The 26146-nt window shown below is 59.8% G+C and overlaps 2 protein-coding genes and 1 pseudogene across 2 annotated transcripts; 2 read left to right on the top strand and 1 right to left on the bottom strand.

The window, feature by feature from the left end:
* The first annotated feature begins 4195 nt into the window (after positions 1-4195).
* On the top strand, positions 4196-10896 carry LOC144929305 (natural cytotoxicity triggering receptor 3-like). Its single transcript, XM_078848455.1, has 4 exons — positions 4196-4250; positions 7610-7960; positions 8124-8252; positions 9120-10896. Exons 1-4 carry the CDS (start codon positions 4208-4210, stop codon positions 9173-9175), a joined length of 579 nt encoding a protein of 192 aa, XP_078704581.1. The 5' UTR covers positions 4196-4207; the 3' UTR covers positions 9176-10896.
* Positions 10897-12589: 1693 nt separating this feature from the next.
* LST1 (leukocyte specific transcript 1) lies at positions 12590-17574 on the top strand. Its single transcript, XM_078848386.1, has 4 exons — positions 12590-12683; positions 16612-16725; positions 17180-17202; positions 17338-17574. Exons 1-4 carry the CDS (start codon positions 12671-12673, stop codon positions 17572-17574), a joined length of 387 nt encoding a protein of 128 aa, XP_078704512.1. The 5' UTR covers positions 12590-12670.
* A 2527-nt stretch (positions 17575-20101) lies between these two features.
* Positions 20102-23188, bottom strand: LOC144929268 (antigen-presenting glycoprotein CD1d-like; annotated as a pseudogene).
* Positions 23189-26146: the final 2958 nt, after the last annotated feature.

Raw genomic sequence — 26146 nt, 5'->3', positions numbered from 1 at the left:
ACGCGCTATCTCAGAGTACTCCCGACCCGCAGCCCCCTGCCAGCCCAGCCCTGCCCCCCAGCCCTGCCAGTGCCCCTCACGCCCGACCCACAGCCCCCTGCCAGCCCAGTCCTGCCCCACAGCCCTGCCGGTGCCCCTCACTCCCGACCCGCAGCCCCCTGCCAGCCCAGCCCTGCCCCCCCAGCCCTGCAGTGCCCCTCACTCCCGACCCGCAGCCCCCTGCCAGCCCAGCCCTGCCCCCCCAGCCCTGCCAGTGCCCCTCACTCCCGACCCGCAGCCCCCTGCCAGCCCAGCCCTGCCCCCCACCCAGCCCTGCCGCTGCCCCTCACTCCCGACCCACAGCCCCCTGCCAGCCCAGCCCTGCCCCCCAGCCCTGCCAGTGCCCCTCACGCCCGACCCGCAGCCCCCTGCCCCCCCAGCCCTGCCGGTGCCCCTCACTCCCGACCCACAGCCCCCTGCCAGCCCAGCCCTGCCCCCCCAGCCCTGCCAGTGCCCTCACTCCCGACCCGCAGCCCCCTGCCAGCCCAGTCCTGCCCCCCAGCCCTGCCAGTGCCCCTCACGCCCGACCCGCAGCCCCCTGCCCCCCCAGCCCTGCCGGTGCCCCTCACTCCCCGACCCGCAGCCCCCTGCCAGCCCAGTCCTGCCCTCCAGCCCTGCCAGTGCCCCTCACGCCCGACCCCACAGCCCCCCTGCCCCCCCAGCCCTGCCGGTGCCCCTCACTCCCGACCCGCAGCCCCCTGCCAGCCCAGTCCTGCCCCCAGCCCTGCCAGTGCCCCTCACGCCCGACCCACAGCCCCCTGCCAGCCCAGCCCTGCCCCCCCAGCCCTGCCAGTGCCCCTCACGCCCGACCCACAGCCCCCTGCCAGCCCAGCCCCTGCCCCCCCCAGCCCTGCCAGTGCCCCCTCACTCCCGACCCGCAGCCCCCTGCCAGCCCAGCCCTGCCCCCCCAGCCCTGCCAGTGCCCCTCACTCCCGACCCGCAGCCCCCCTGCCAGCCCAGCCCTGCCCCCCAGCCCAGCTGCCAGTGCCCCTCACGCCCGACCCACAGCCCCCTGCCAGCCCAGCCCTGCCCCCCCAGCCCTGCCAGTGCCCCTCACGCCCGACCCGCAGCCCCCTGCCCCCCCAGCCCTGCCGGTGCCCCTCACTCCCGACCCGCAGCCCCCTGCCAGCCCAGTCCTGGGCCCCCCCAGCCCTGCCGGTGCCCCTCACTCCCGACCCGCAGCCCCTGCTAGCCCGGCCCTGGGCCCCCCCAGCCCTGCCGGTGCCCCTCACTCCCGACCCACAGCCCCCTGCCAGCCCGGCCCTCGGCCCCCCAGCCCTGCCGGTGCCTCTCACTCCCGACCCGCAGCCCCTGCTAGCCCGGCCCTGGGCCCCCCCAGCCCTGCCGGTGCCCCTCACTCCCAACCCGCAGCCCCCTGCTAGCCCAGCCCTGCCCCCCCAGCCCTGCCAGTGCCCCTCACTCCTGACCTGCAGCCCCCTGCCAGCCCAGTCCTGCCCCCACAGCCCTGCCGGTGCCCCTCACGCCCGACCCGCAGCCCCCTGCCCCCCCAGCCCTGCCGGTGCCCCTCACTCCCGACCCGCAGCCCCCTGCCAGCCCAGTCCTGCCCCCCAGCCCTGCCAGTGCCCCTCACGCCCGACCCGCAGCCCCTGCCCCCCAGCCCTGCCAGTGCCCCTCACTCCCGACCCGCAGCCCCTGCCAGCCCAGCCCTGCCCCCCCAGCCCTGCCAGTGCCCCTCACTCCCGACCCGCAGCCCCTGCCAGCCCAGCCCTGCCCCCCCAGCCCTGCCGGTGCCCCTCACTCCCGACCCGCAGCCCCCTGCCAGCCCAGTCCTGCCCCCAGCCCTGCCAGTGCCCCTCACGCCCGACCCGCAGCCCCCTGCCCCCCCAGCCCTGCCGTGCCCCTCACTCCCGACCCGCAGCCCCCTGCCAGCCCAGCCCTGCCCCCCAGCCCTGCCAGTGCCCCTCACTCCCGACCCGTAGCCCCTGCCAGCCCAGCCCTGCCCCCCAGCCCTGCCAGTGCCCCTCACGCCCGACCCACAGCCCCCTGCCAGCCCAGCCCTGCCCCCCCCAGCCCTGCCAGTGCCCCTCACGCCCGACCCGCAGCCCCCTGCCCCCCAGCCCTGCCGGTGCCCCTCACTCCCGACCTGCAGCCCCCTGCCAGCCCAGTCCTGGGCCCCCCCAGCCCTGCCGGTGCCCCTCACTCCCGACCCGCAGCCCCTGCTAGCCCGGCCCTGGGCCCCCCCAGCCCTGCCGGTGCCCCTCACTCCCGACCCACAGCCCCCTGCCAGCCCGGCCCTTGGCCCCCCCAGCCCTGCCGGTGCCTCTCACTCCCGACCCGCAGCCCCTGCTAGCCCGGCCCTGGGCCCCCCCAGCCCTGCCGGTGCCCCTCACTCCCGACCGCAGCCCCCTGCTAGCCCAGCCCTGCCCCCCAGCCCTGCCAGTGCCCCTCACTCCTGACCTGCAGCCCCCTGCCAGCCCAGTCCTGCCCCCCACAGCCCTGCCGGTGCCCCTCACTCCTGACCCGCAGCCCCCTGCCAGCCCAGCCCTGGGCCCCCCAGCCCTGCCAGTGCCCTCACTCCCGACCCGCAGCCCCCTGCCAGCCCAGCCCTGCCCCCCCAGCCCTGCCGGTGCCCCTCACTCCCGACCCGCAGCCCCCTGCCAGCCCAGTCCTGGCCCCCCCAGCCCTGCCGGTGCCCCTCACTCCCGACCCGCAGCCCCTGCTAGCCCGGCCCTGGGCCCCCCAGCCCTGCCGGTGCCCCTCACTCCCGACCCACAGCCCCCTGCCAGCCCAGCCCTGCCCCCCAGCCCTGCCGGTGCCCCTCACTCCCGATCCGCAGCCCCCTGCTAGCCGGCCCTGGGCTCCCCCACAGCTCTGCTGGTGCCCCTCACTCCCGACCCGCAGCCCCCTGCCAGCCCGGCCCTGCCCCCCACAGCTCTGCCGGTGCCCCTCACTCCTGACCCGCGGGTTCTGACGAGGACCCAAGACATCCACCCAGTGGCCAGCGCTGGACTCACTGTCCCTTCCTGACCCCTAGTTCCCGGCGCTCGCGCTCTGCCTTGGAGCTTGCGGGTTAACAGCCGCCCCGGTGGTTTCTCAGGCAGTCGATGACGCGGCCGGTGTCTGTTTCCTCCGTGGGGCGTGAGAGCCAGTGACCCAGTTTTTCCACCCCCCCGGCCTCCCGAGAGCTGCTTGCGCAGCCCAGCCTCCAGCCCCCCTCAGCCAGCCGCGGGGCAGGAAACAGGTCCCGGGCTGGGTGTGTGGTCGGCTGAGCGCTCGGGCGGCCGCGTTGGGCTGAACCACTCACGTCGAACCCCAGCCTGGCCGGGAGCTGGAGCTGGGCAGAGACAGCCTGGGAACAAGGCGTCCGCTTGTGGCCGGAGGGGAACGACCCAGGGGGGCTCCCGCCTGGGGTGAGGTTTAAATCAAGGGTGGGTTCCTTGTGGAAGAGGCGGTCACTGGCCCGGGGGGCTCGGCCGGGGCCGCGATCGGGGCCGATTGCAGCCAGGGGAGAGTCTCACGAAGTGATGGAGGCGGGTGCAAAGCACGTGGCGCGGGCTGGTGGGTCTGCGAGCCCCTGGTGCTGAATAAAGTCCCGGTGATGTAAGAAGCTGTTGACCTAAATTAATGGTGTTCAGTACGCCTGGCTCCTGGCGCCCCCGCACTCTAACCACTAGGCCTCACTCCCCTCCCAGAGCTGGGGAGAGAATCCAGGAGTCCTGGCTCCCAACCCCTCCTGCTCTAAACACTAGGCCCCACTCCTCTCCCAGAGCTGGGGAGAGAACCCAGGAGCCCTGGCTCCCAGCCCCTCCTGCTCTAACCACTAGGCCCCACTCCGCTCCCAGAGTTGGGGAGAGAACCCAGGAGTCCTGGCTCTGAGTCCCCCTGCTCTAACTCAACAGACGCCACTTCCTTCCCAAACCCTGGGAGTGAACCCAGGAGTCCTGGCACCCAGCACCCCTGCTCTAACCACAAGCCCCCACTGCCCTGCCAGACCTAGGGATGGAACCCAGGAGTCCGGGCCCTGCTCCTCCCCCTCCCTTGGCCCTTGGGCCGGAAGCCCGAAGCACGGCAGGAACCGACCGATTTACACAGGTGCTGCTCGGAGGCGTGAATCTCGCCCTAGCTCATTTCCTGACCCCCCCCCCGCCCTGGTGCGAGTCGCTCCAGCTCTGCACCCGCGTTCCTCTGCCCTCACACCCGGGCAGCCATGACCCCGGGCCCCCTGCTCTGGACGCTGGCCCTGATTGCAGGTGAGCAGGGAGGGGCGCGATGCCGGGATCCGGGCCGGTGCAGGGGGAAGCCGTGATGGGGGGATGTGAACCCGCAGCCCAGACAGATAGCACGGGGCACGTGGAGGTACCGGCCAGCCGGGCACATCTGGGCATAGCCAGCTGGGTATCAGTGGGCACAGAAGGCTACATAGATAGATGCTGCATCGACCCATCCACCCCCATCTATCCAGTGCCCTGCCCCCGCCCTGCCTATCCCCAGCCAGTGCCGCCCCCCGCGCCCGTCGTGAGCGCCTGCTCCACCTGGCGCCAAGCGACGGGGCCGACCCGGCAGGCCGGAGGGACCCAGCGTTGCCCGGGGGCCGTTAACTCGCTGCGCCGGGCTGAACTCGCCGGTGAGCGTGAACCCGAGCGGGGGGCGGCCCGGGCCGGCCTTAGGGGGTAGCGAGCCGGGCAATTGCCCGGGGCCCCACATGGCTCAGGCTTTGGTTTCATTTGCTCAGGTGCTCTGCCCTGGGCCGGCCTTGCTTGGCGGCCGCCCTGAAACCCGCTCTCAGCCCCCCCGGGGGCCCCAGACCCCTGGTTGAGAACGGCTGCTCTAAACTAACCTGACTGATCCAGGCATGAGGTGAACAATTCCGCCTCCGATTCAATAATGAACGTGCCCCGTTCCTCGGCGAGCGGCTCCGTCAATCTCACACCTACTTTCGTCTAATGCCGTCCGGAACCGTCATATTTTCACCGCTCAGACCAGGAAATAATGATACAATTAACAATTGATCCCAGTTAATGATTACAGCTAGGCCCACGAACCTGTTGCAAGTTCTGAACGAAACTGGGAAATTATTTCAAAATTCATGTCATTTAATTCCTGAGTTTTACTTACGACGGGGCTCATCCAAAGGTGGCGATTTCTTTCTTACTAGGCCGCTCCGGCAAAGTATTTAAATCAACCCTAAAGGATTGCAATTTCTTCCAGCAGATCCGAGCAAACTGAGGCACTTCATTTGTTCGCCCTTCGCAAATTCTTACCCCGCCGTCCAAGAATTAATCCGAGGAAATGATAGAAATTGATTCTAATTAATTGAGGACGTTGAGGAGCTAATCCTGGCTCATTCTTCCATCTTTAACCATTAACTATCTTGCAATATTTAAATATTAATCCCAGCCAACTCTTGCAATTTAAAACATGATTCCAGCAAATTCATTCAACATTCAAGTAACCCTAATAAACTCTTTACAGTTTAACCGCTGCTACTAAAGACAATGTGTTGGGTATTCCTTAAAAATTACTGCGTCACTGTCTTTTTGCGGTTCCTTTAAAATATAATCCCAGTCTGTAATACTCCTGGTGAAACATTGCAAGCTATTTAAGGGTTTGTCCCGCTGAATTGTTTCAGTCTCTTTAAGAGTAAAGTCAGCAGCGTGTTGCAATTTATTTCAGAGTTAATGGTATTAAATGATTATTTAATAGTTAATTAAACGAAATGATGACAGTCTGGTTCCTGTTAAATGAATGCAGTTCTTTGTAATTACTAGCCAAGTATTGCAATGGAACTGAGATTCTCTGCAGAATTATTGCGATTTCTTTAACCCTAATCCCAAAACAATTGTCGCAGTTTAAAAAAAAATCACAGAAAAATTATTGCAGTTTCTTAAAAAAATAGAATCCAGCGATTTAATTGCAAAGTCTGTGAACATTAATCTCAGCCCAACGATTGTGATTCAATACGTTAACCCGAGAACACTGCGAGAACGTATCTGTCACTCCCTGGAAATGTCTGCAGTGGATTTAAAACCTAATTCAAGTGAACGATACCAATTTATTTCAGCGTCAAAATGATTGCAAGGTAATCGTTAATCCTGCGAACTATTGAATTTGAATTAAAGAATAATCCCAGGGCAACTCTTTCAATGTCCTTAAAAATAACTGCAGTAAATTGTTGAGATGTGTTTCAAAATTAAGCCCAGAAGATCAGAAATTAATTCCCGGGAATATCTCGGTTAATCCCATCAGATTACTCCAATTCTTCCACAAGGTAATGCTCGGAAAGAGAGTTTTCTTAAAGATAATCCATGGGTCCTTTCAAAATTAACCCCAGAAATTTATCATTTAATCCAAGGAAATTATGCAAATTAGATCAATAACCCCATTTGATTATTGAAATTCCTTTAATATTTAATCCTAGGAAAATACTGTTTTCTTTAAAAACATATGCCAGTTAATCGCATGAATGCATCTCAGAGTACAACCCCATGCATTCTTGCAAGAGGTTTAAAATTTCATCCCAGCTGTTAATCCCAATCGATTTCAGAATCAGAGGCACTAAATTATCACCCCATACATAACTCTTAGCGCCAGCCGACGACTGGGATTTATTTCCAGTGTAACTGTGTTACAATCCGATCACTGACACCAAACCGAACCGGGTTCTGGGTCTCACGGTCTCTGGCGCTCTTTGGGGACATTTGCTTTGTGTGGAAAAGTACAAAGGCCAAGGACACAATGGAAAGGAAATGAGAATTGAAGCGTAGAAAACAAAGAAAATATTAAATAAGGGAATGGGGAATTGTTCGGTGAGGGGATGAGAGAAAACGGCTCGTGTTTTCCGATCTCTGCGTCAGCCAGAAGTATGTCGAGTGTTGGAAAGGGTGATGGGGGGGGGTGTCTGGGGATAGGTAGGTAGATAGAAGGGGTATCTGGGGATAGATAGAGAGGGGGGGTGTCTGGGGATAGATAGATAGATAGATAGATAGATGGGTAGGGTGGATGGGATAGGTAGATGGAGGGGGGTGTCTGTGGATACATAGATAGATGGCTGGCTGGCTGGAGGGGGTGTATGTGGATAGATAGATAGATGGGGTGGATGGGGATAGACGGATGGATGGATGGATGGATGGTGGGGGTGTATGTGGATGGATGGATGGATGGAGAGATAGATGGATGATGGGTAGGGTGTGCATGGGGATAGAGAGATGGTGGGTGGGGGGCTCGGGTGGACCCAGCTACTGAAGCCAGCCGACGTACAGTACGAATTACGTGACAGTTTCTCTAGCAGGAGAATCACAATTTCACAGGCTGGTTTTGACTCAGGTTTGAGGCCGGTTTGGAGCCAGAGGCTGGGACTGGCTGGCTGGGGCTGGGGCCCTTGATAATCACCCTCTTCTGTTGGTTGCCGAGCCTGCCACAGACGGGCCGCTGGGCTGGACGGGCCATCGGGCTGACCCGGTCTGGCCGACATACGGCCTGGGTCCCATTCCCCGCCCCCTGAGCCAGCCAGTCCCTGCCCTGGGGCCAGGGGGAGCGGGCGCCCCCCAAGAGGGGCAGGCCCCATGCTCGACTCCATGGGTGATGTCCCTCGGTCCCGTCTCTTTGCCAGGCTGCCGGGCGCAGGGCCTGTGGGTCTCCCAGCCCAGCTCCGTGCAGGGCACCGAGGGTGGCTCCGTCATCCTGCCCTGCGCCTACAACAGCACCCGGGAGCCCAGGCTGGGCAGCTACACCTGGGTGAAGGAGGTGGCGGGCGCCCGGCTGGAGCTGAGTGACGGGACCCAGGAGTTCAGGGGCCGGGTGAGCCGGGCCCGGGACCGGAGCTTCCTGCGGGAGAGGAGAGCCGACGTGGAGCTGCGGGACCTGAGACCCTACGACGCCGGGACCTACCGCTGCCTGGTGAAGATCCCCACCGTGGGAGCCGGGGCTGGGAACGGGACGTGGCTCCAGGTGCTGAAACTGGGTGAGTCCAGGGCAGGCCAGGACTCCTGGGTTCTCTCCCCAGCTCTGGGAGGGGAGTGGGGTCTGGTGGTTAGAGCAGCGGGTGCTGGGAGCCAGGACTCCTGGGCTCTCTCCTCAACCCACATAGTATTAATTTCCTACAATCCTTTTCTCCTCCCTTCTAGCCCGTTCAGTGCCCATGGACGTGAAACCCGACCGATTTGTCCTCTTGTGGCTTTTCCTGCGTGGCCTGATCTGCATCTTCGGCCTCGCCGCCGGCGCCATGGGCACCAGCCTGTTCTACCAGACGAAACGTGAGCGACCAGATCCCCCCGCTCTGCCGGTGCCCCTCGCTCCCGACCTGCAGCCCCCTGCAGACCTCACTCCCGACCCACAGCCCCCAGGCTCCCCCCCGCTCTGCCGGAGCCCCTCACTCCCGACCTGCAGCCCCCTGCACACCTCACTCCCGACCCACAGCCCCCAGGCTCCCCCCCGCTCTGCCGGAGCCCCTCACTCCCGACCTGCAGCCCCCTGCACACCTCACTCCCGACCCACAGCCCCCAGGCTCCCCCCCGCTCTGCCGGAGCCCCTCACTCCCGACCTGCAGCCCCCTGCACACCTCACTCCCGACCCGCAGCCCGCAGGCTCCCCCCCATTCTGCCGGTGCCCCTCACTCCCGACCCGCAGCCCGCAGGCTCCCCCCCGCTCTGCCGGTGCCCCTCACTCCCGACCCGCAGCCCCCAGGCTTCCCCCCGCTCTGCCGGTGCCCCTCACTCCCGACCCGCAGCCCGCAGGCTCCCCCCCATTCTGCCGGTGCCCCTCACTCCCGACCCGCAGCCCGCAGGCTCCCCCCCGCTCTGCCGGTGCCCCTCACTCCCGACCCGCAGCCCCCAGGCTCCCCCCCGCTCTGCCGGTGCCCCTCACTCCCGACCCGCAGCCCCCAGGCTTCCCCCCGCTCTGCCGGTGCCCCTCACTCCCGACCCACAGCCCCCAGGCTCCCCCCGGCTCTGCCGGTGCCCCTCACTCCCGACCTGCAGCCCCTGCTAGCCCAGCCCTGCCCACCCCCCCCCAGCTCTGCTGATGGTATCAGATACTTTACTGGTTGCCAGGTTGGGGAAAAGCCGTTTTCCACCCCATTTGTTTGAGCCCTTCACTTTTCTCTCTCCTTGTTCTCGTCCTAGTGTCCCGGAGGAGAAAGAGACGAGTCAGGGAGCTTCAGGCCAAAGCCCAGCTGTGAATGTGACTGTTCGTGTCTCCTGCTCTAACCACTAGCCCGTAGTGCCCTTGCAGAACCAGGGAGAGAACCCAGGAGTCCTGGCTCCCAGCCTCCCCCACTCTAATCACCAGCCCCCATTCCCCTCCCCAGCACTCCCCTGTACACGTAACCAACAATTACAACTTTTCTTCATGCCCCTGCTCCAGGAGTCCCGGGGATCTGGGCTCTGGGTTAAAAGCTTGACTCTTTTTCCCCCGTCCCGGCCGGGGAGAACAGCTGGAAATTGCGACCCCAAAACGCTGAGAGAAACCCAACGGCCGGTTGAAATGGAACATTTGGAGTTGTGGGCATCTCGCTTTCCCCCGCCCGCCCCACTCGCATTCATTTCCAGCCCGTCTCGTCCTGCCTCCAGCCCCGATTTGTTCTTTTTCCAGAGAATCGTGGGGCCTGTAATGGGTGGGGTCACAGAGGCCCCCTTGGGACTGTCACCTGACGTGCTGAATTTACCTCTGAGCCCATTTTCCCTGCCAGCTTGGGACTCCAGACCCCTGCCTTGTTGAGCCAGACGCGCCAGCCTGGTGCAACCCAGACCCAGGGTCTGGGCCACGTCCCCCGGAAGCTGCAAACTTAACTGAAAACAGCTTGAGAAGTGCTCCTGCCTCCTGCCTCCAGCTCCCAGACCCCCAGCTCCCAATGGGGTCCAAATCCCACATAAATCCCTTTTACTCTGTATTAAGCTTATACAGGGTAAACGCATAAATTGTCCGCCCTCCATAACACCGATAGAGAGATATGCCCAGCGGTTTGCTCCCCCCAGGGATTAATCACTTACTCTGGGTTAATTAATGAACAAAAGTGATTTTATTAAGTATAAAAAGTCGGATTTAAGTGGTTCCAAGTAAGAACAGCCAGAACGAAGTAAGTCACCAAGCAAAATAAAACAAAAGGCGCCAGTCTAAGCCTGATACGTGAAGAAGCTGATTACAGGTGAATCTCACCCTCGGAGGGGTTCCAATGAGCTTCTTTTCCAGACCAGACTCCCCCCTAGCCTGGGCCCATCCTTTCCCCAGTACAGCCCTTGATCCAGCTCAGGTGGTAACTAGGGGCGTTCTCAAGATTGCAGCCCCCCTTTGTCCTGTTCCACCCCCTTTTATAGCTTTGTCCCAAGGCGGGAATCCTTTGTCTCTCTGGGCCCCCACCCCTCCTTCTAAATGGCAAAACCCCAAGTTCAAGATGGATTCCAGTACCAGGTGACATGGTCCCGTGTCCTGGGAGACTTCATGACCCACTGGCTGGCAGCCAGGGACCCAGGAGGGCTTGGAAGTAAACAGAGCCATTTACCACCAATTGTCCTGGTCAGTGGGAGCCTTCAAGCTTCCAAGCCCCCATTAATGGCCCACGCTTTGCATCGCGACAACAGGCCTCAGCGCTATGTTTCATATTCCTAGTTTCCGATACGAGGGTGACAGCGTCATACCAACGGGAGGCCCCGCTCAGCCGGTTATAAGCTCTGTAATGACACCTTACAAGAGACCCTTTGCCTGAAGTATATTCCAGTTACATCCTGGTCACACTCGTTAGCATATTTTCATACCATCATACGGAGCGCAACGTCACCGGGCCGTCCTGGGTTGCGATTTCCCAGCCAAGCTGGTGATTTCCCCAGGCCCTGTTTTTTTAGGCCAGTCTCATGGTATTTTGGGGCCCTGACGCCACCCGGAGCAGGACACCGGCCACCTCCTCGCTCCACCATCTCGACTCGCTGCGTTTCTCTGCGCCCGGCTGCTCGGCGAGGAGCCGAATAAATGCCGAATGTGCTGGAATGGAAATCTTCATTTCCCGCGGCGCCGCTACGGCCCCGGGTCCCTTAAATGACAGCCTGTAGGGCCTACAATAATACCTGGCAGAGCTGCAGAAGTTCACTCAGATGGGGGCCCTGGAACGGGTGAAAGGTACCCACAAACACACACAGGTGTGAGAGGAAGTGGAAGGGGGCTGGGAACCAGGACTCCTGGGTTCTGTCCCTGGCTCTGGAAGGGGAGTGGGGGTCTAGTGGGTTAGAGCAGGGGGGCTGGGAGCCAGGACTCCTGGGTTCTCTCCCCGGCTCTGGGAGGGAAGTGAGGCCTAGTGGTTAGATCGGGGGGGGCTGGGAGCCAGGAAGTTGTGGGGTTGTTTTGCAGAAGGAAGGAGACGCGTGTATTTCACAACCGGCAGATTCTCAAGGAAGGACGGATCCCAGTCATGGGGCTGGCAGATGGGGACTTTGGGTCAACCTTCTGCTGCGAACGGAACCCAGGAGTCCTGGCACTCCCCTTCCCCTCCCCCCACTCTAACCACTAGTCCCCGCTTCCCTCCCAGAGCTGGGAGAGAACCCAGGAGTCCTGGCACTCTGCATCCCCACTACACTACCTTGCTCAATCCCCCGGAGCCCGGCTCCCCCTCGAGGGGATGAACCCCGAGCCCCATTCCCTGCCCCCATAGCCGGCCAGGCCTCTGGGCAGGGAACAAGGCCTCTGGGGCTGTGGGTAGATTTCACACCTCAGCAGTGGAAATTTTGCCTCTGCCAGGCTCTCCCTTGGGGGCCCCAAAGCTGCCCCTCCCACTTCCCCTCCACTTGGGGTCTCCTGGGCAGAGAACCCAGGCGTCCTGGCTCCTAGACACCCTGCTCTAACGCACCAGCCCCCACTCCCCTCCCAGAGCCAGGGAGAGAACCCAGGAGTCCTGGCTCCCAGCCCCCCTGCTCTAACCCACCAGCCCCCACTCCCCTCCCAGAGCCAAGGAGAGAACCCAGGAGTCCTGGCTCCCAGCTCCCTGCTCTAACCCACCAGCCCCACTCCCCTCCCAGAGCCAAGAAGAGAACCCAGGAGTCCTGGCTCCCAGCCCCCTGCTCTAACCCACCAGCCCCCACTCCCCTCCCAGAGCCAAGGAGAGAACCCAGGAGTCCTGGCTCCCAGCTCCCTGCTCTAACGCACCAGCCCCCACTCCCCTCCCAGAGCCAAGGAGAGAACCCAGGAGTCCTGGCTCCCAGCCCCCCTGCTCTAACCCACCAGCCCCACTCCCCTCCCAGAGCCAAGGAGAGAACCCAGGAGTCCTGGCTCCCAGCCCCCTGCTCTAACCCACCAGCCCCACTCCCCTCCCAGAGCCAAGGAGAGAACCCAGGAGTCCTGGCTCCCAGCCCCCTGCTCTAACCCACCAGCCCCCACTCCCCTCCCAGAGCCAAGGAGAGAACCCAGGAGTCCTGGCTCTCAGCCCCCTGCTCTAACTCACCAGCCCCACTCCCCTCCCAGCGCTGGGGAGAGAACCCAGATGTCCAGGCTCCCAGCCCCCCTGCAGCCCTGGCGGGCGGATACAGCTGCCTCTCTAGCTTCTGGTTTTAAACGCGCTATCTCAGAGTGGGAGCTGGAAGCAGAAGTTCCCCCACCACCCACAGGACACACAGCCCTTGCGGGACGGACGGACGGACGGACGGACCGCTGCTGGGGGAGCCGCTCGCCGGGCCTGGGGCTGTCCGCAGGGATGGGAGGGAATGGTCAGTGCCCCCTGCGCCGTGGGGCTGGGGGAGGGACCCTGGCTGGGGGTGGGAAGGGAGCAGAGGGGGACGGTGGGTGGGGGGTGGGGGAGGGAGAGATCGATGGGGGGGAGGAGGGTGGAGAGAGATTCAAACCAACTGTCCATCCCGCCCTGCCGCCCACCCGGGGTACCTCCATCCCCCTTCCCCCGTCTATCCCCCCCACCTCCGTCCAGCCACCCCCCGTCCCTCCCTTCGTCTCCATCCACCCGCCCGTCCATCCCCTCCCCCCTCCATCCAGCTACCCCTTCATCCCTCCCTCCCCGCCTCCTCCCTCCCCAATCAGCTACCCCTTCCCCCATCCATCTACCTCTTCCCCCATCCATCTACCCCTCCCTCCCTCCACCCCCAGGCCCCATCTACCTCTCCCTCCCTCCCTCCCCAACCCTCCCTTTCTCCATGTACCCCTCCCTCCCTCCATCTATCTTCCCCTTCCTCCATCCATCCCCACCCCCTCCCTCCCCATCCATCTACCCCTCCCTCCCTCCATCCCCACCCCTCCCTCCATCCACCCCTTCCTCCAGCTACCCCTCCCTCCCTCCATCTACCCCTCCCCCCATCCATCTACCCCTCCCTCCCTTCACCCCTTCCTCCCTCCCTCCATCCCCTCCCTTCCTCCATGTACCCCTCCCTCCCTCCACCTATTTACCCCTTCCTCCCTCCATCCCTCCCCCTCCCTCCCCCATCCATCTACCCCTCCCTCCCTCCCCCACCACCTCTCCCTCCCCCCATCCATCTACCCCTCCCTCCCTTCACCCCTTCCTCCCTCCCTCCATCCCCTCCCTTCCTCCATGTACCCCTCCCTCCCTCCATCTATCTTCCCCTTCCTCCATCCATCCCCACCCCCTCCCTCCCCATCCATCTACCCCTCCCTCCCTCCATCCCCACCCCTCCCTCCATCCACCCCTTCCTCCAGCTACCCCTCCCTCCCTCCAGCTACCCCTCCCTCCATCCATCCCCTCCCTCCCTCCATCTACCCCTCCCCCCATCCATCTACCCCTCCCTCCCTTCACCCCTTCCTCCCTCCCTCCATCCCCTCCCTTCCTCCATGTACCCCTCCCTCCCTCCACCTATTTACCCCTTCCTCCCTCCATCCCTCCCCCTCCCTCCCTCCCTCCATCTACCCCTCCCTCCCTCCATCTACCCCTTCCCCATCCCCCCTCCATCTACCCCTTCCCACTCATCTACCCACCCCTTCCTCCATCCATCCCTCCCCCTCCCTTCCTCCATCTACCCCTTGCTCCCTCCTCCCATGCATCCCCACCTCCCTCCATCTCCACCCACCACCCTCCCCCTGCACCTCCCTCCCCCACCCATCACCTTCTCCCTCCAACTATCCACCCCTCCCCCATCCATCTACCCCTCCCTCCATCCACCCCCACGCCCCTCGTGTTATCCATCCCCTACACACCCATCTATCCATCCACCCCCCATCCACATCCTCTGGTCCCCACTGGTTTGAAATGGCTGAATTGTGGGTCCCTCGCCCATGCCCTGTGCCATGGTGTGAGACCCCCGGGACGTGGCCCCAAGGGGCAGAGCCTCCCATGGGGTGGGGGGTGTGCATGGAGCCGAGTGATCTAGAGCATGGGGGGCTGGGAGCCAGGACTCCTGGGTTCTTTCCCCGGCTCTGGGAAGGAAGTGGGGGCTGGTGGGTTAGAGCAGGGGGCTGGGAGCCAGGACTCCTGGGTTCTCTCCCCGGCTCTGGGAGGGGAGTGGGGGCTCCATCCTTGCCTCTGGGAGAGAAGGAGCCACTTCATTTCTCACCCAAACGGGGACATTTGCGTGTGTGAGAGAAAAATGCCCATTCAACCACAGCTAAATATCACTGAGCCTGCGTCAGTGATGCCCAAATTCTTCATTTCGGGCGGGGGGACCCCGATGCTCAGGAATACTCAGACCGGGGCCGGTTGAAATGTCCTCCAGGGCTGGAGGCATCATGGGCGGTCCTCACAGGGCCCAGCCAACCCAGACCCTCCTTGACAGGGGTTTGGCCAGCCTGGTTTTAAACCTCCTGGGACGGGGATCCTGCGACCCGCCCGTGGACACCGATTCCCGAGCTGAACGTCCCCGAGACCTGGAAAGTTTGTCCTAATATCCAGCCACAGTCGCCCTTGGTGACCCTTGTCACGTCCCTCCTGCTTTCTGTGGACACGCAGAATGGATCCCCGGCCTTGGTAAAGCCCTTCACATGTCGGGGAAGACCCTCCCAGCTGCCCCCACAACCTGCTCGTCAGGCCCACGTGGTTTTTAACCTCTCCAGGTTTTCTAAACCGTGCTCCATTTTGTGGCTCTCCTCTGGCCTCGAAGTTTGTCCCCGTGTTTCCCGGAGCCCGGCCCCCCAGAACGGGACCTGGGACCCCCGAGCAGGGCGGGTTAGCGACCTCCCCCGTACGATGCTCCCGTCAATCCACCCCGGACGGACGGGGGCCTCTTCCCCACCCGCTTCCTCAGCGCCCGGCGCGGGGCTCGTTTTCTAATCGCCCCCTGCGCCGCAAGGCCCACCCCCACCCGCTCCTGGCCTGGCTTGTGCCCTTTTAGCCTGTTCCCACCTGCAAACAATCTTCCACCCCGCAAGAGAGACAGAGTCGCCCGCGCTCCGGAAAGAGAAACGAAAAAGTCAGTGAATATATTATGTGTATAAACAGAATTCAGCAGCTGCTGGGGCCTATGTTCATTCAGCAGCTGCTGGGGTCTACGTTCATTCAGCAGCTGCTGGGGCCTACGTTCATTCAGCAGCTGCTGGGGCCTACGTTCATTCAGCAGCTGCTGGGGTCTACGTTCATTCAGCAGCTGCTGGCGTCTACGTTCATTCAGCAGCTGCTGGGGTCTATGTTCATTCAGCAGTTGCTGGGGCCTACGTTCATTCAGCAGCTGCTGGGTCTACGTTCATTCAGCAGCTGCTGGGGCCTACGTTCATTCAGCAGTTGCTGGGGCCTACGTTCATTCAGCAGCTGCTGGGGTCTACGTTCATTCAGCAGCTGCTGGGGCCTACGTTCATTCAGCAGCTGCTGGGGGTCTACGTTCATTCAGCAGCTGCTGGGGTCTATGTTCATTCAGCAGCTGCTGGGGCCTACGTTCATTCAGCAGCTGCTGGGGGTCTACGTTCATTCAGCAGTTGCTGGGGCCTACGTTCATTCAGCAGCTGCTGGGTCTACGTTCATTCAGCAGCTGCTGGGGCCTACGTTCATTCAGCAGCTGCTGGGGGTCTACGTTCATTCAGCAGCTGCTGGGGTCTATGTTCATTCAGCAGCTGCTGGGTCTACGTTCATTCAGCAGCTGCTGGCGTCTACGTTCATTCAGCAGCTGCTGGGGTCTACGTTCATTCAGCAGCTGCTGGGGCCTACGTTCATTCAGCAGCTGCTGGGGGTCTACGTTCATTCAGCAGCTGCTGGGGTCTATGTTCATTCAGCAGCTGCTGGGGTCTACGTTCATTCAGCAGTTGCTGGGGTATATTCATGTTAGGCCGTTTTTATGACTTCGCTGTAACGTCATGCTAGCTACTCTTGGTAACCAGATTAGGGATTCTGGGTTTCCCCGCAAATTCCTGTGGGCTGGGTTTTTTGCCCACTTGTTCCTGCCCACAGCAAAGCTCAAGGGACCCGGGGGATCCCCGCCGTACAGCAGGGCTCCATGCCACTTTATTGTCTCCAGCTCAATCCGTGAGCCATGCTCCCCGCGAGGGACGACCCCCCGACCTGGTGGGCCCCCGGGTCGTCTCAGTTTCTCACAGCGGCTTTGGCTGCTCATCCTGCCAGCCCCTCCCGGGGGGGCGGCAGTGCAGATTTTACAGCGCCCTCGCCAGGCCCTGGCCCCCAGCGCAGGTCCGGTGGGCAGCCGGGGGGACGGGAGCCTGGGGGGCGCCCAGCATTGACCACCTGTCTGGTAGGTAAAGACTGCTACATCCCAGTCTGGGGAGTCGCCGCCATGGCAGGCGCGGGGTTTGTCATGCTGGTTGTGATCCTGGTGCTGTCCGTCTGCCTCTGCCGGGCCCGGAGACGAGGTACGTGGGGGCTGATGGGTTAGAGCAGGCGGGCTGGGAGCCCGGACTCCTGGGTTCTCTCCCGGCTCTGGGAGGGGAGTGGGGTCTGGTGGTTAGAGCAGGGGGAGCTGGGAGCCAGGACTCCTGGGTTCTCTCCCTGGCTCTGGGAGGGGAGTGGGGGCTGGTGGGTTAGAGCAGGGGGGGCTGGGCTCGATCCCCAGCTCTGGGAGGGGAGTGGGGTCTGGTGGTTAGAGCGGGAGAGCTGGGAGCCAGGACTCCTGGGTTCTCTCCCCGGCTCTGGGAGGGGAGTGGGGGCTGAGTGTGTGTGTGTGGGGGGGCTGGGCTCTCTCCCCAGCTCTGGGAGAGGAGTGGGGTCTGGCGGTTAGAGCGGGGGGGCTGTGAACCAGGACTCCTGGATTCTCTCCCCGGCTCTGGGAGCGGAGTGGAGATTTACACTGTTCTCTTTCTGTTACAGCAAAGAAGCTGGAGGCTTGGAAGGTAAGAGACAGGACTGGGAGGCACCGGCTGAGCTGTGCGGAGGGGAGCCCAGGGCTGGGCTAGCAGGGGCTGCAGGTCGGGAGTGAGGGGCATTGCTCATTATTAACCCCTTGTGTTGCCCGTTCCCCCCTCCAGGCCAGTGCTGAGCTTGAGGAGCCCGAGGTGCATTATGCCTCTCTGCAGAATTTGGCTTTAGCCCAGGTCGGGGAGCAGCAACTGGAGCCCCCTGACTCCCACCAGACGGACTACGCCACCGTGGCCGAACTGAAGGGGCTGGGGGAGGAGTGTGGGGAAGGGGCCGGCCAGCTGGACGGGGGCACGGATCCCGGGGAGCTTGTGCGGGAACCCCAGGAAGGGGTGGCCGCCAACTGAGTTATACTGGAGGGGGTGGGTCAAGGGGGAGCACGAGGGGGGTCCCCAATAATGGAGGAAAGAAAAGGAGGACTTGTGGCACCTTAGAGACTAACCAATTTATTTGAGCATGAGCTTTCGTGAGCTACAGCTCACTTCATCGGATGCATTCAGTGGAAAATACAGTGGGGAGATTTATATACACAGAGAACATGAAACAATGGGTGTTATCATACGCACTGTAACGAGACTGATCACTTAAGGTGAGCTATTACCAGCAGGAGAGAAAAAAAACCTTTTGTCGTGATAAACCAAGGTGGGCCATTTCCAGCAGTTGACAAGAGCTTGTGAGGAACGGGGCCGGGGTGGGGGTGGGAGGGCGGAGAATAAACAAGGGGAAATAGTTTTACTTTGTGTAATGACCCATCCAGTCCCAGTCTCTTTTCAAGTTAATTGTATCCAGTTTGCCAATTAATTCCAATTCCGCAGTCTCTCGTTGGAGTCTGTTTCTGAAGTTTTTTTGTTGAAGAATTGCCACTTTTAGGTCTGTAATCGAGTGACCAGAGTGGTTGAAGTGTTCTCCGACTGGTTTTTGAATCTTATGATTCCTGATGTCTGATTTGTGGCCATTTATTCTTTTGTGTAGAGACTGTCCGGTTTGCGCAATGTACATGGCAGAGGGGCCTTGCTGGCACAGGCTGGCGTATATCACATTGGTGGATGTGCAGGTGAACGAGCCTGCATTCAGTTTCTTAATGTATTAAGCTTAGACTGGCGTGTTTTTGCTTTATTTTGTTGAGTGACTGACTTTGTTCTGTCTGTTATTACTGGAACCACTTGAATCCTACATTTTACACTGAATAAAATCACTTTTGCTTATAAATTAACCCAGAATAAGTATTAATCCCTGGGGGAACAAACTTCTGGGCATCTCTCTCTATCAGTGTTATAGAGGGTGGACAATTCATGAGTTTACCCTGTATAAGCTTTATACAGAGTTGTGATGAAGTGGGATTTTATTCATCTTGTTATGCTGCGTGTGAGTCTTACTGTCCCAGATGAATACTGTGTGTGCCTCAGTTTCCCTGTGTGCTGCACCGATACTTTGGGGGTGGGAATTGGGTGTGTGAGTTGCTGGGGCCCGGGGGCAGGAGAGGCTGCCCAGCTGTCTGCACCTGTGTGACCTGGGACCCAGGAGGGGGGTGCGACCAGGTGACACCTTTTGCCCGGGAAGGGAGACAAAGAGAAGGAGGAGCAAAGGGGGGCATCGGAGGTCAGGTTGCTGGAAGTCTATGTGGGGGGACTGGAAGAGGGGGGAGTCCAGGGTGTCTTGGCTGAAAGTCACTGATTTCTGTGTTAACAAGCTCTGCCCTACGCTGCGTTCCTGTCGACTAATAAACCTTGTTTTCCCGGCTGGCTGAGAGTCATGTCTGACTGCGGAGTCGGGGGGCAGGAGTCCCAGGCGGGCGGACTCGCTGGGGGAAGCGCACGGAGGGGCAGAGGATGCTGAATGCTCTGAGGTCGGACCCAGGAAGGTGGAGCCGGGTGAGCTTCTTGCCCTGGCGACAGTCTGCTCTGCAAGAGGAAGCTCCCCCAGAGTCCTGCCTGGCTTCGTAGGGAGCAGTTCCCAGAGCATCGGCCGGGGACCCTGTGACACCTGGTGCTAGCAGTGAGATAAACTGCACCCCATGGACAGAGCATCCTGCAGTAAGTGACGAGGGAGCAGGAAAACGCAGGGGGATTAGTGAGAGACGGGCGGGCTGGTGGCTCCCAGAGGTGCAGGAGCCTACGGCTCAACCCCGAGAGAGAGCGGATCCCTGAGAAGGGCTGTCGCACTGAAGAGGTTCCTCCCAGGGATAGTGGGGAGCAGGGAGAGCACCGGCCTGTGAGTCTGTGACCATGTGGGAACAGCGTGAAGATGGCCTGTAACCATTTCCTTAAGAAGGACATTGTAGAGCTGTGCAGAGAGAGGAGAGCTCACCAAGGCGCAGCTGATTGCTCGGTTGGAAGTGGGACTGTTCTTAATGTTTCCTCTGAATAGTGTGGGGGTGCCTCAGTTTCCCCTTGGCAGTTCTTAAGTATCTAGGTGGTAGGGTAAGGGTGTATGATCACTGCAGAGCCCTAGAGGGCAGGTGTGGGCAGGGGTCTAGACACAGAGAATGGCCGACACCCTGTTTCCTGGCCACTGATGCCCTGGGCCCTTCCCCCTGCAAGGTGAGAGCTCAAGGGTTGGAGAACAAAGGAATCCGGTGACCTCCTGGCCGGGGAAAGGGACAAAGCCCAGGGGAGGAGGGGCTGGAGGGAGTTTCAGTTTGGGGCTGGCTGGGACATGGAGTGAAGGGCAGACGGGGTTGTCTGGCTCACTGCCCCCCAAAATGGACTCAGCTGAGGGGTCCTGTTCTCTGCACCTACAAGCTCTGTGTTAGACCATGTCCCTGTCGTCTAATAAACCTTCTGTTTTCCCGGCTGGCTGAGAGTCACGTCTGACTCAAGCTTCCAAGCCCCCATTAATGGCCCACGCTTTGCATCGCGACAACAGGCCTCAGCGCTATGTTTCATATTCCTAGTTTCCGATACGAGGGTGACAGCGTCATACCAACGGGAGGCCCCCGCTCAGCCGGTTATAAGCTCTGTAATGACACCTTACAAGAGACCCGGATCCCAGCGATCCCACGGCGCCCCCAAGTGTCCAACGCCCCCTGAACGTCCCAGAGGGAGCAGAATCCCACCCCCCACCCAGGGCCCCGATCTCCCAGCGCTTTGATCCAGACCGGCCCTCGGGGGGCCCGCAGCTCTGGAGCCGGGCACGGATCCAGCCCCGAGGTCCATGTCCCCAGGAGAGGGGCCGATCCCCACGCCCGGGCCGGTGCCGCCCCCTGAGGCCCTGGACTCCCCTGGTCTAACGCCCTGGTCGCCCCTGGAAGGAGAGAGCGGGGGGGAGGGTTAGGGGGTGTAACGGTCCCACCCCCACCCCCAAGGGGAGAGGACTCACCTGCGTCTGCTCCTCCACAGCACCACGGCCACGGCGGCTACGGCCACAACCCCCAGGGTGATGCCCACGGCCAGGCCGGGGCCCCAGCCCCTGCTGTGCCCTGTAAAACGGGGGGGGGGGGCCGTGATGGGAACTGGGACAGGAGTATGGGCCCTGTTCCCTCTGCCTCCCCCGCAATTCACCCTGCTCCCCCGACCCCTGACCCACTGCCCTCAGCCCCCCACCCTGTTCCCTCTGCCTCCCCCGCAGTCCCACCCCTTTCTCCCCCCACCTTCCCACCTCCTCAAGTTCTGCTCCCCCATCCCAGTCCTGTCCCGTTCCCCTCAGCTCCTCCATCCTGCTCCCCATGATCCATCCCCCCACCCACCTGCTCTGCTTCCCTGCACCCCAATCCTGCTGCCTGGACCCACCCTGTCCCACTCAGCACGTGCAGGAAAAGCCCCCAGAGACCACGACCGCACCCCCCTGGGGACGTGCCCCTACCCCAGGGGATCAGCAGGCTCTGGCCCCCCAGGCTGCTGTGCTCCACCCGGCAGGCGTAGCTGTGCCCGTCGCCCGGCTCCACGGCCAGGGAGCTGCGCAGCTGGTAGGTCAGGTCCGCGTTGGGCAGGATCCCGCTGGAGCTCAGCCGCCCGCCCGGCCCCACGTCCTCCCCGTCCTGCAGCCAGGCCACGCGGACGGGCCGGGGGTAGAAACCGGTGACCCGGCAAACCAGCAGTAACGGCGCGGGGGTCCCGGCTTGGGGAGGCGCTCGGGCAAACACCACGGCGACCGGCCGCTCTGAGACAGGGGGAGAGAGACGGGGCGGGGGAGAGGGGACGATTCAGTCTGAGCCTCAGGGACTCACTAGCCAAACCCAGCTCCATCCCTGCAGTTACCAGTGGTGAGGGAATCCCCCTTCACTTCCTGTCCTAAACGGCTGTGCAGTGCGGCTATGAACGGCTACGGTGCTCCACCCCAGCTATAGCTGCATTTGTACACCAGGCCAGGGGTCCCTGGATAAACAGTCCCCTGCCCCACCCCAGAGGTGGCTGCATCTCAGTCCAAGCTGAGGGATCTTTGTAGAAGCCGCCCCCGTTCCCAACCCCAGAGATGGCTGCATAGGAGCACTGGGTGCGGGATCCCTGTATAAACAGAAAACACACCCCACCCCAGAGGTGGCTGCATGGCAGGGAGTGGTGTCCAGCCTCCCCTTGCCTCTCCAGAGACCCTTTCCCATGCTGGACAAAGCTCTTGAGCTCACTGACCCATGTTCTCAGGAGAAACTGAATCTTGCTGGCTGGGCCCTTATCCCGGTTGAGAAGGTCCCGGGCGTAGAGCGCCAGCTTGTCCCCCCGCCAGGCAAGCCAGCTGCCTGCGTCCGCGTCGAAGCTGACGAAGTCCTCGCCGTTCACTCCGGTGTCATCGAATCCCCTCAAGGTGCCGTTGGGGTGCAGCTCGCAGCCGAGGGAGCCCTGGGTAACGAGGGGGTCTGGAACAAGACGGGCAGGAGGATGAGGAGGGGCGTCCGGAGGTCCCAGGAGGGGGCAGAAGTAGAGAGACGGGGGGAGTAAAGGCATAATGTCAGGTGCCATGAGGATGTTGGGCCACACGACGGCAGCGGGATTGTGGGGCGGCCCTGGCTGGAGTTCAGGGTAAGTTGCGGTTTCTGTGTAAAGCTCATTTTTCACGTGCATAATCAGATTGGCTTGAAAATCGCTGCATTACATCGGCAGAGTTTGTGATGCAAATTTGGGGTCCCTTGGTCACGGGGTTCCTGAGATACAGACCCCTGCCCAAATGGCCTGCTTTCAAAGGGTCAGGTACCTGTCAGGAAAGACCCGGAGCCTCGGCTCAGGGAGTGGGACGCGGGGCCTTTCCCTCTCAGAAGTTCAGACCACAATCTGGCCCCAGGCCTGGGTGGAGAATGGGGCACGGGAGTTTCCCCTCTGGGGTCCGCTGACTCCAATCAGCCAAAGGGCCAGGGACTGGCTGTCTTGCCCCCAAGGACTCACTCAGTGACTGGTGAGCGTGTCCGTTCTCAGCACCTCGGGTGGGTCAGGGGAGGGATCCCCTCAGCCCGCTCCATGCTCACAGCCCATTCCCTGGTGCTGAGCTACTGTGTTCACTGTAAGGATGAAGCTGAACAGGTAATCGTGGATCGGCAGCTCCAGGTCCTGTCACTGCTTCGGGGTGAGGCCCAGCCGGGCCCAGGGCTGCAGGAAGTGGATCTTGCAGGGGCTGCAGTCCAGGGAGTGGGTCTCCAGGTCGCCCAGCAGGGCCGTCCCCACCATGTCCGTGGAGCTGGCGTTGTGGAAGATGTTGATTTGGAGCAGCCGGAGGGTGACAGACGGGAGAGGAGGAGAGCCTGGGGCAGGGGGCAGGAAACAAGTGGAGGACAAAGCGGGTGGGGAGAGAGATTAATGAGTCTCTGTCCCGTAAACAATCCTGCTCTAGGAGGTCTCCCTGCTGATCCCTAACCTGCCTCCCCCGTCCTACTGCCCCAGCAAGGGTCACTAGCCCAGTGTGGTACTTCCCCACCCTGCCCCTCGTATTACACCATCCCCACGCATCCCTGTAGCAAAAATGGCGGGGGAGTCCCCACTTACCAGCCAGGACCCCCCATGCCCAGGGGAGGAGCAGCAAAGGGGGCAGCATCCTGGCAGGGGAAGGGGAAGCAACTTGATGTACCTGTTCAAAATGCTCTGTGTAAACCAATTCTGTGTCGTGTGTGAATGAGGAATGTGGGTTCAGAGATCCGTGGGAAGGCCATCGCTGAACCAGATGAACGAGGGGAAAACTGGAGACAGACGCAAGGGCGCCAGGAGGCTGCACCGTGCCCCTATTGAAACATCAGAGGAGGGCAGATTGATGACTCTAAAGACGAGACAGGCACCTATCAATGGGGACAAGAGAGCTGGGATCAAAACCAGCCTGGGGTAACTCCCCGAGAGACTTGATGAGAGAACAAGATAAAGGATGAGAAGGACAATTTACGAAAACAAGCACTCGTCAAACGACAATTGGTTACAACATCACGGTGCAAAACTCATTGGTCCCATTAAAAAAAAAATCACTATTTAAACAGGGGGCCCGGCCCTGAAAGGTTGGGACAGCGTGCGTGTGCGTGTGATTGAATACATACACAAATTGTTGTATCTTCAGTAAACGCGGCGTGTTGCCTTTTCCCCTGAAAAAGGTCCCCTGTGCTTCTCATAAGCATAACACGCAGACACGCGCTGCCATCCGTATCAAGCGAGCGCTCATTCAGGTGTGCACAGCCCCGGCCGTAGAAGTGCCGGGCAATAGGGGGAGGACTCGAGTCCTCGCTCCGACCCGTCGGTCGGGGGAAACGATACAGATAAGATATATACAAACTGTCTAGATATATACGCCCCCAGTCGTAGAGGTGCCGGGCCATAAGCGGGAGGATCAGAGTCCTTGCTCCTACCTGTCTGTCGGGGAAAAATTGTACAGGTGAATATACCCTCGGTCGTAGCAGGATCGAGCCCAAAAGGTAGGGGGCTTTGTGCTCCCCCTCCTGCTCTGTCAGGCAGAGTTTTTAGTGGGTATAGACTTTTTGTCTTGTGTAAGTCCCAGCACAAGCATCGGCAAATAGGGAGTAGATTTCTGTAAGTCCTCACTCTGAAGGATGTAGGAGAGTGGGGTATTGTTGTGATTTCATTTAAGAAAAATGTTTAAGAAAAGGGAGCAGGAGGGTTGAGGAGCCCACCCTCCTTGGGACAAAGCCTGTGACTATGGGAAGGGACGGTTCAGCGAGGAAGGTAGGTCGGGCCCAGACAAGCAGGCAGGCAACAGATAAAGAGATTGGAAAACAGGTTAGGAGCCCTGAGGGGTGTAGCGGCAGGAGTTTGGGAAGCAGTAAGTAGTTTCAGATCCCTGGGACAATACTGGGAATGGTGAAATCTGAGTTGATGGAGGTGTCATTCTGGGAGACAAGCAAGTGACTGAAGGAAAGAGAGTGAGAAGTTAACTCTGCAGAGGCTGGAGGGAATTAAGCAGTTGAAGGTTGTTAAAATGTTAAAAAGGAAAAGTGTTATAGGAAGAGAATTCTTGCTTTCTTTGCAGCAATTCTGAAGGGAAAATGGGTCCTTTCCCAAAGGAAAATCTGTAAAGAAGCCAGGCAAAGAGACAATCTGATCGAAATCATTTGACTATGAACAATTTAGTCAAATTTGCTAAAAGAACATAAGGGGTTTCTGTTGGCACTTTACCTCCCCCAAATGTAATCTATGTACAGCAGTGTAAAAATTAAAGCAGTGTAAGGGATGTTAAAAAAAAAGTGTGTGTAAATATATTGTGTAAATATGTGAGGTTTTAAGGACCTAAATCAACACTCCTGGTTTGCAGGTTTAAGATGAATTGGTTTGGTTTTGTTTTTAAATAATACCCCTAAAAATCCATTTGAATCTTTCGTTCAAAGTTGCAAAACTGACCAACACTGTTTGCCAGACACAGGTCACTAGTGTTGTTTGCCTTGGGTATTTAGCATTTAACCCTTATGGTACCTCAATGCTTTATAAAGTTCAATATCTTTTTAAAGACCAAAGTCGTGGCTGCAGCCGGGCAGTCAAACCAGGAGAATGGGGAAAGATTCTGGATTTGGTTTTTGGTAACAAAATAGCAGATCAGAGCTGGAGTAAAAAAATACGGAATTAAAAAAGACCGCGCCCCTCTGGAGCAACAGCAGGCGTGAGGTGCACAAAGAAGCAACATTAGAAACACGGAGCCGTAAGGTGGCTCTGGGTAGTCAGACTGTCTCTGTGATAACGGTACATAAAAACTCTGAGCACAAAAGAAACCGTTACAACTTATGTAAAAATTGATCTGGCTAATATAATGTTATCGAAGTTAAACTATGGAAGGAAGGTGCATTTTCCCAGGACGTGTGCAGTGTATATTGTAAAAGGGGTAGAAGAAATGCAAATAAAACATGCTACTTAATTACAATCCTATTAGGGCTCCAAAAGGAGCCACCAGAGGTCGTTTTCTTTTTCAGATTGCTGTGTGTTTTGGAAGCAGGAGTTGAAAGTGAAAAGTAATCAGAACTCTGGTGGATGTTAATTGTGTCCCTTTTAAGACAGAGTCTCTGAGCTGTTGACGGCTTTGGATCCAAAAGCAAGCCAGAAAGCGTCTGTGTTAATGCAAATTACCTAACTAGTAAAGAAAGAAAAGAACTGCCCATAAATGGCAGCACAAAGGAGCTGCAGATAAAGGACAGACCTGGTCAGCAAACAAACTACCTGAAACCAAAAGGCTCAAATTATGACCCTCCAGAGGAAGGTGGAAAAGAAAGGCAAACCTAAAACTAAAAAAGGAACAGGTTAACCCTAAGTAGAAAAATGCAGTACGCACTGCTGAAATCTGAAGACAAGTACAAAAGGGGTCTGCTTATAGGCATGACACCCCTACCTTTTAATTCACCAAAACCCCAAGGGTATAATTCATGGTATAACAAGACACCTGTAATAAATGTAATGCTAATGTTATTGTTACTCTTAAATATTAAGATAAATTTAATGTTAATAAATACCCCGGTAACAATGTAAAGTGTATAATTAAAAACAAACAAAAACCCTTTAAGGTCATATGGTAATGATG

The sequence above is a fragment of the Lepidochelys kempii genome, chromosome 14 (assembly GCF_965140285.1).
Source record: "Lepidochelys kempii isolate rLepKem1 chromosome 14, rLepKem1.hap1, whole genome shotgun sequence".
NCBI lineage: Eukaryota > Metazoa > Chordata > Testudines > Cheloniidae > Lepidochelys > Lepidochelys kempii.
Note: the sequence above shows the minus strand (reverse complement) of the source record. Positions and strands in the feature narration are given on the sequence as shown.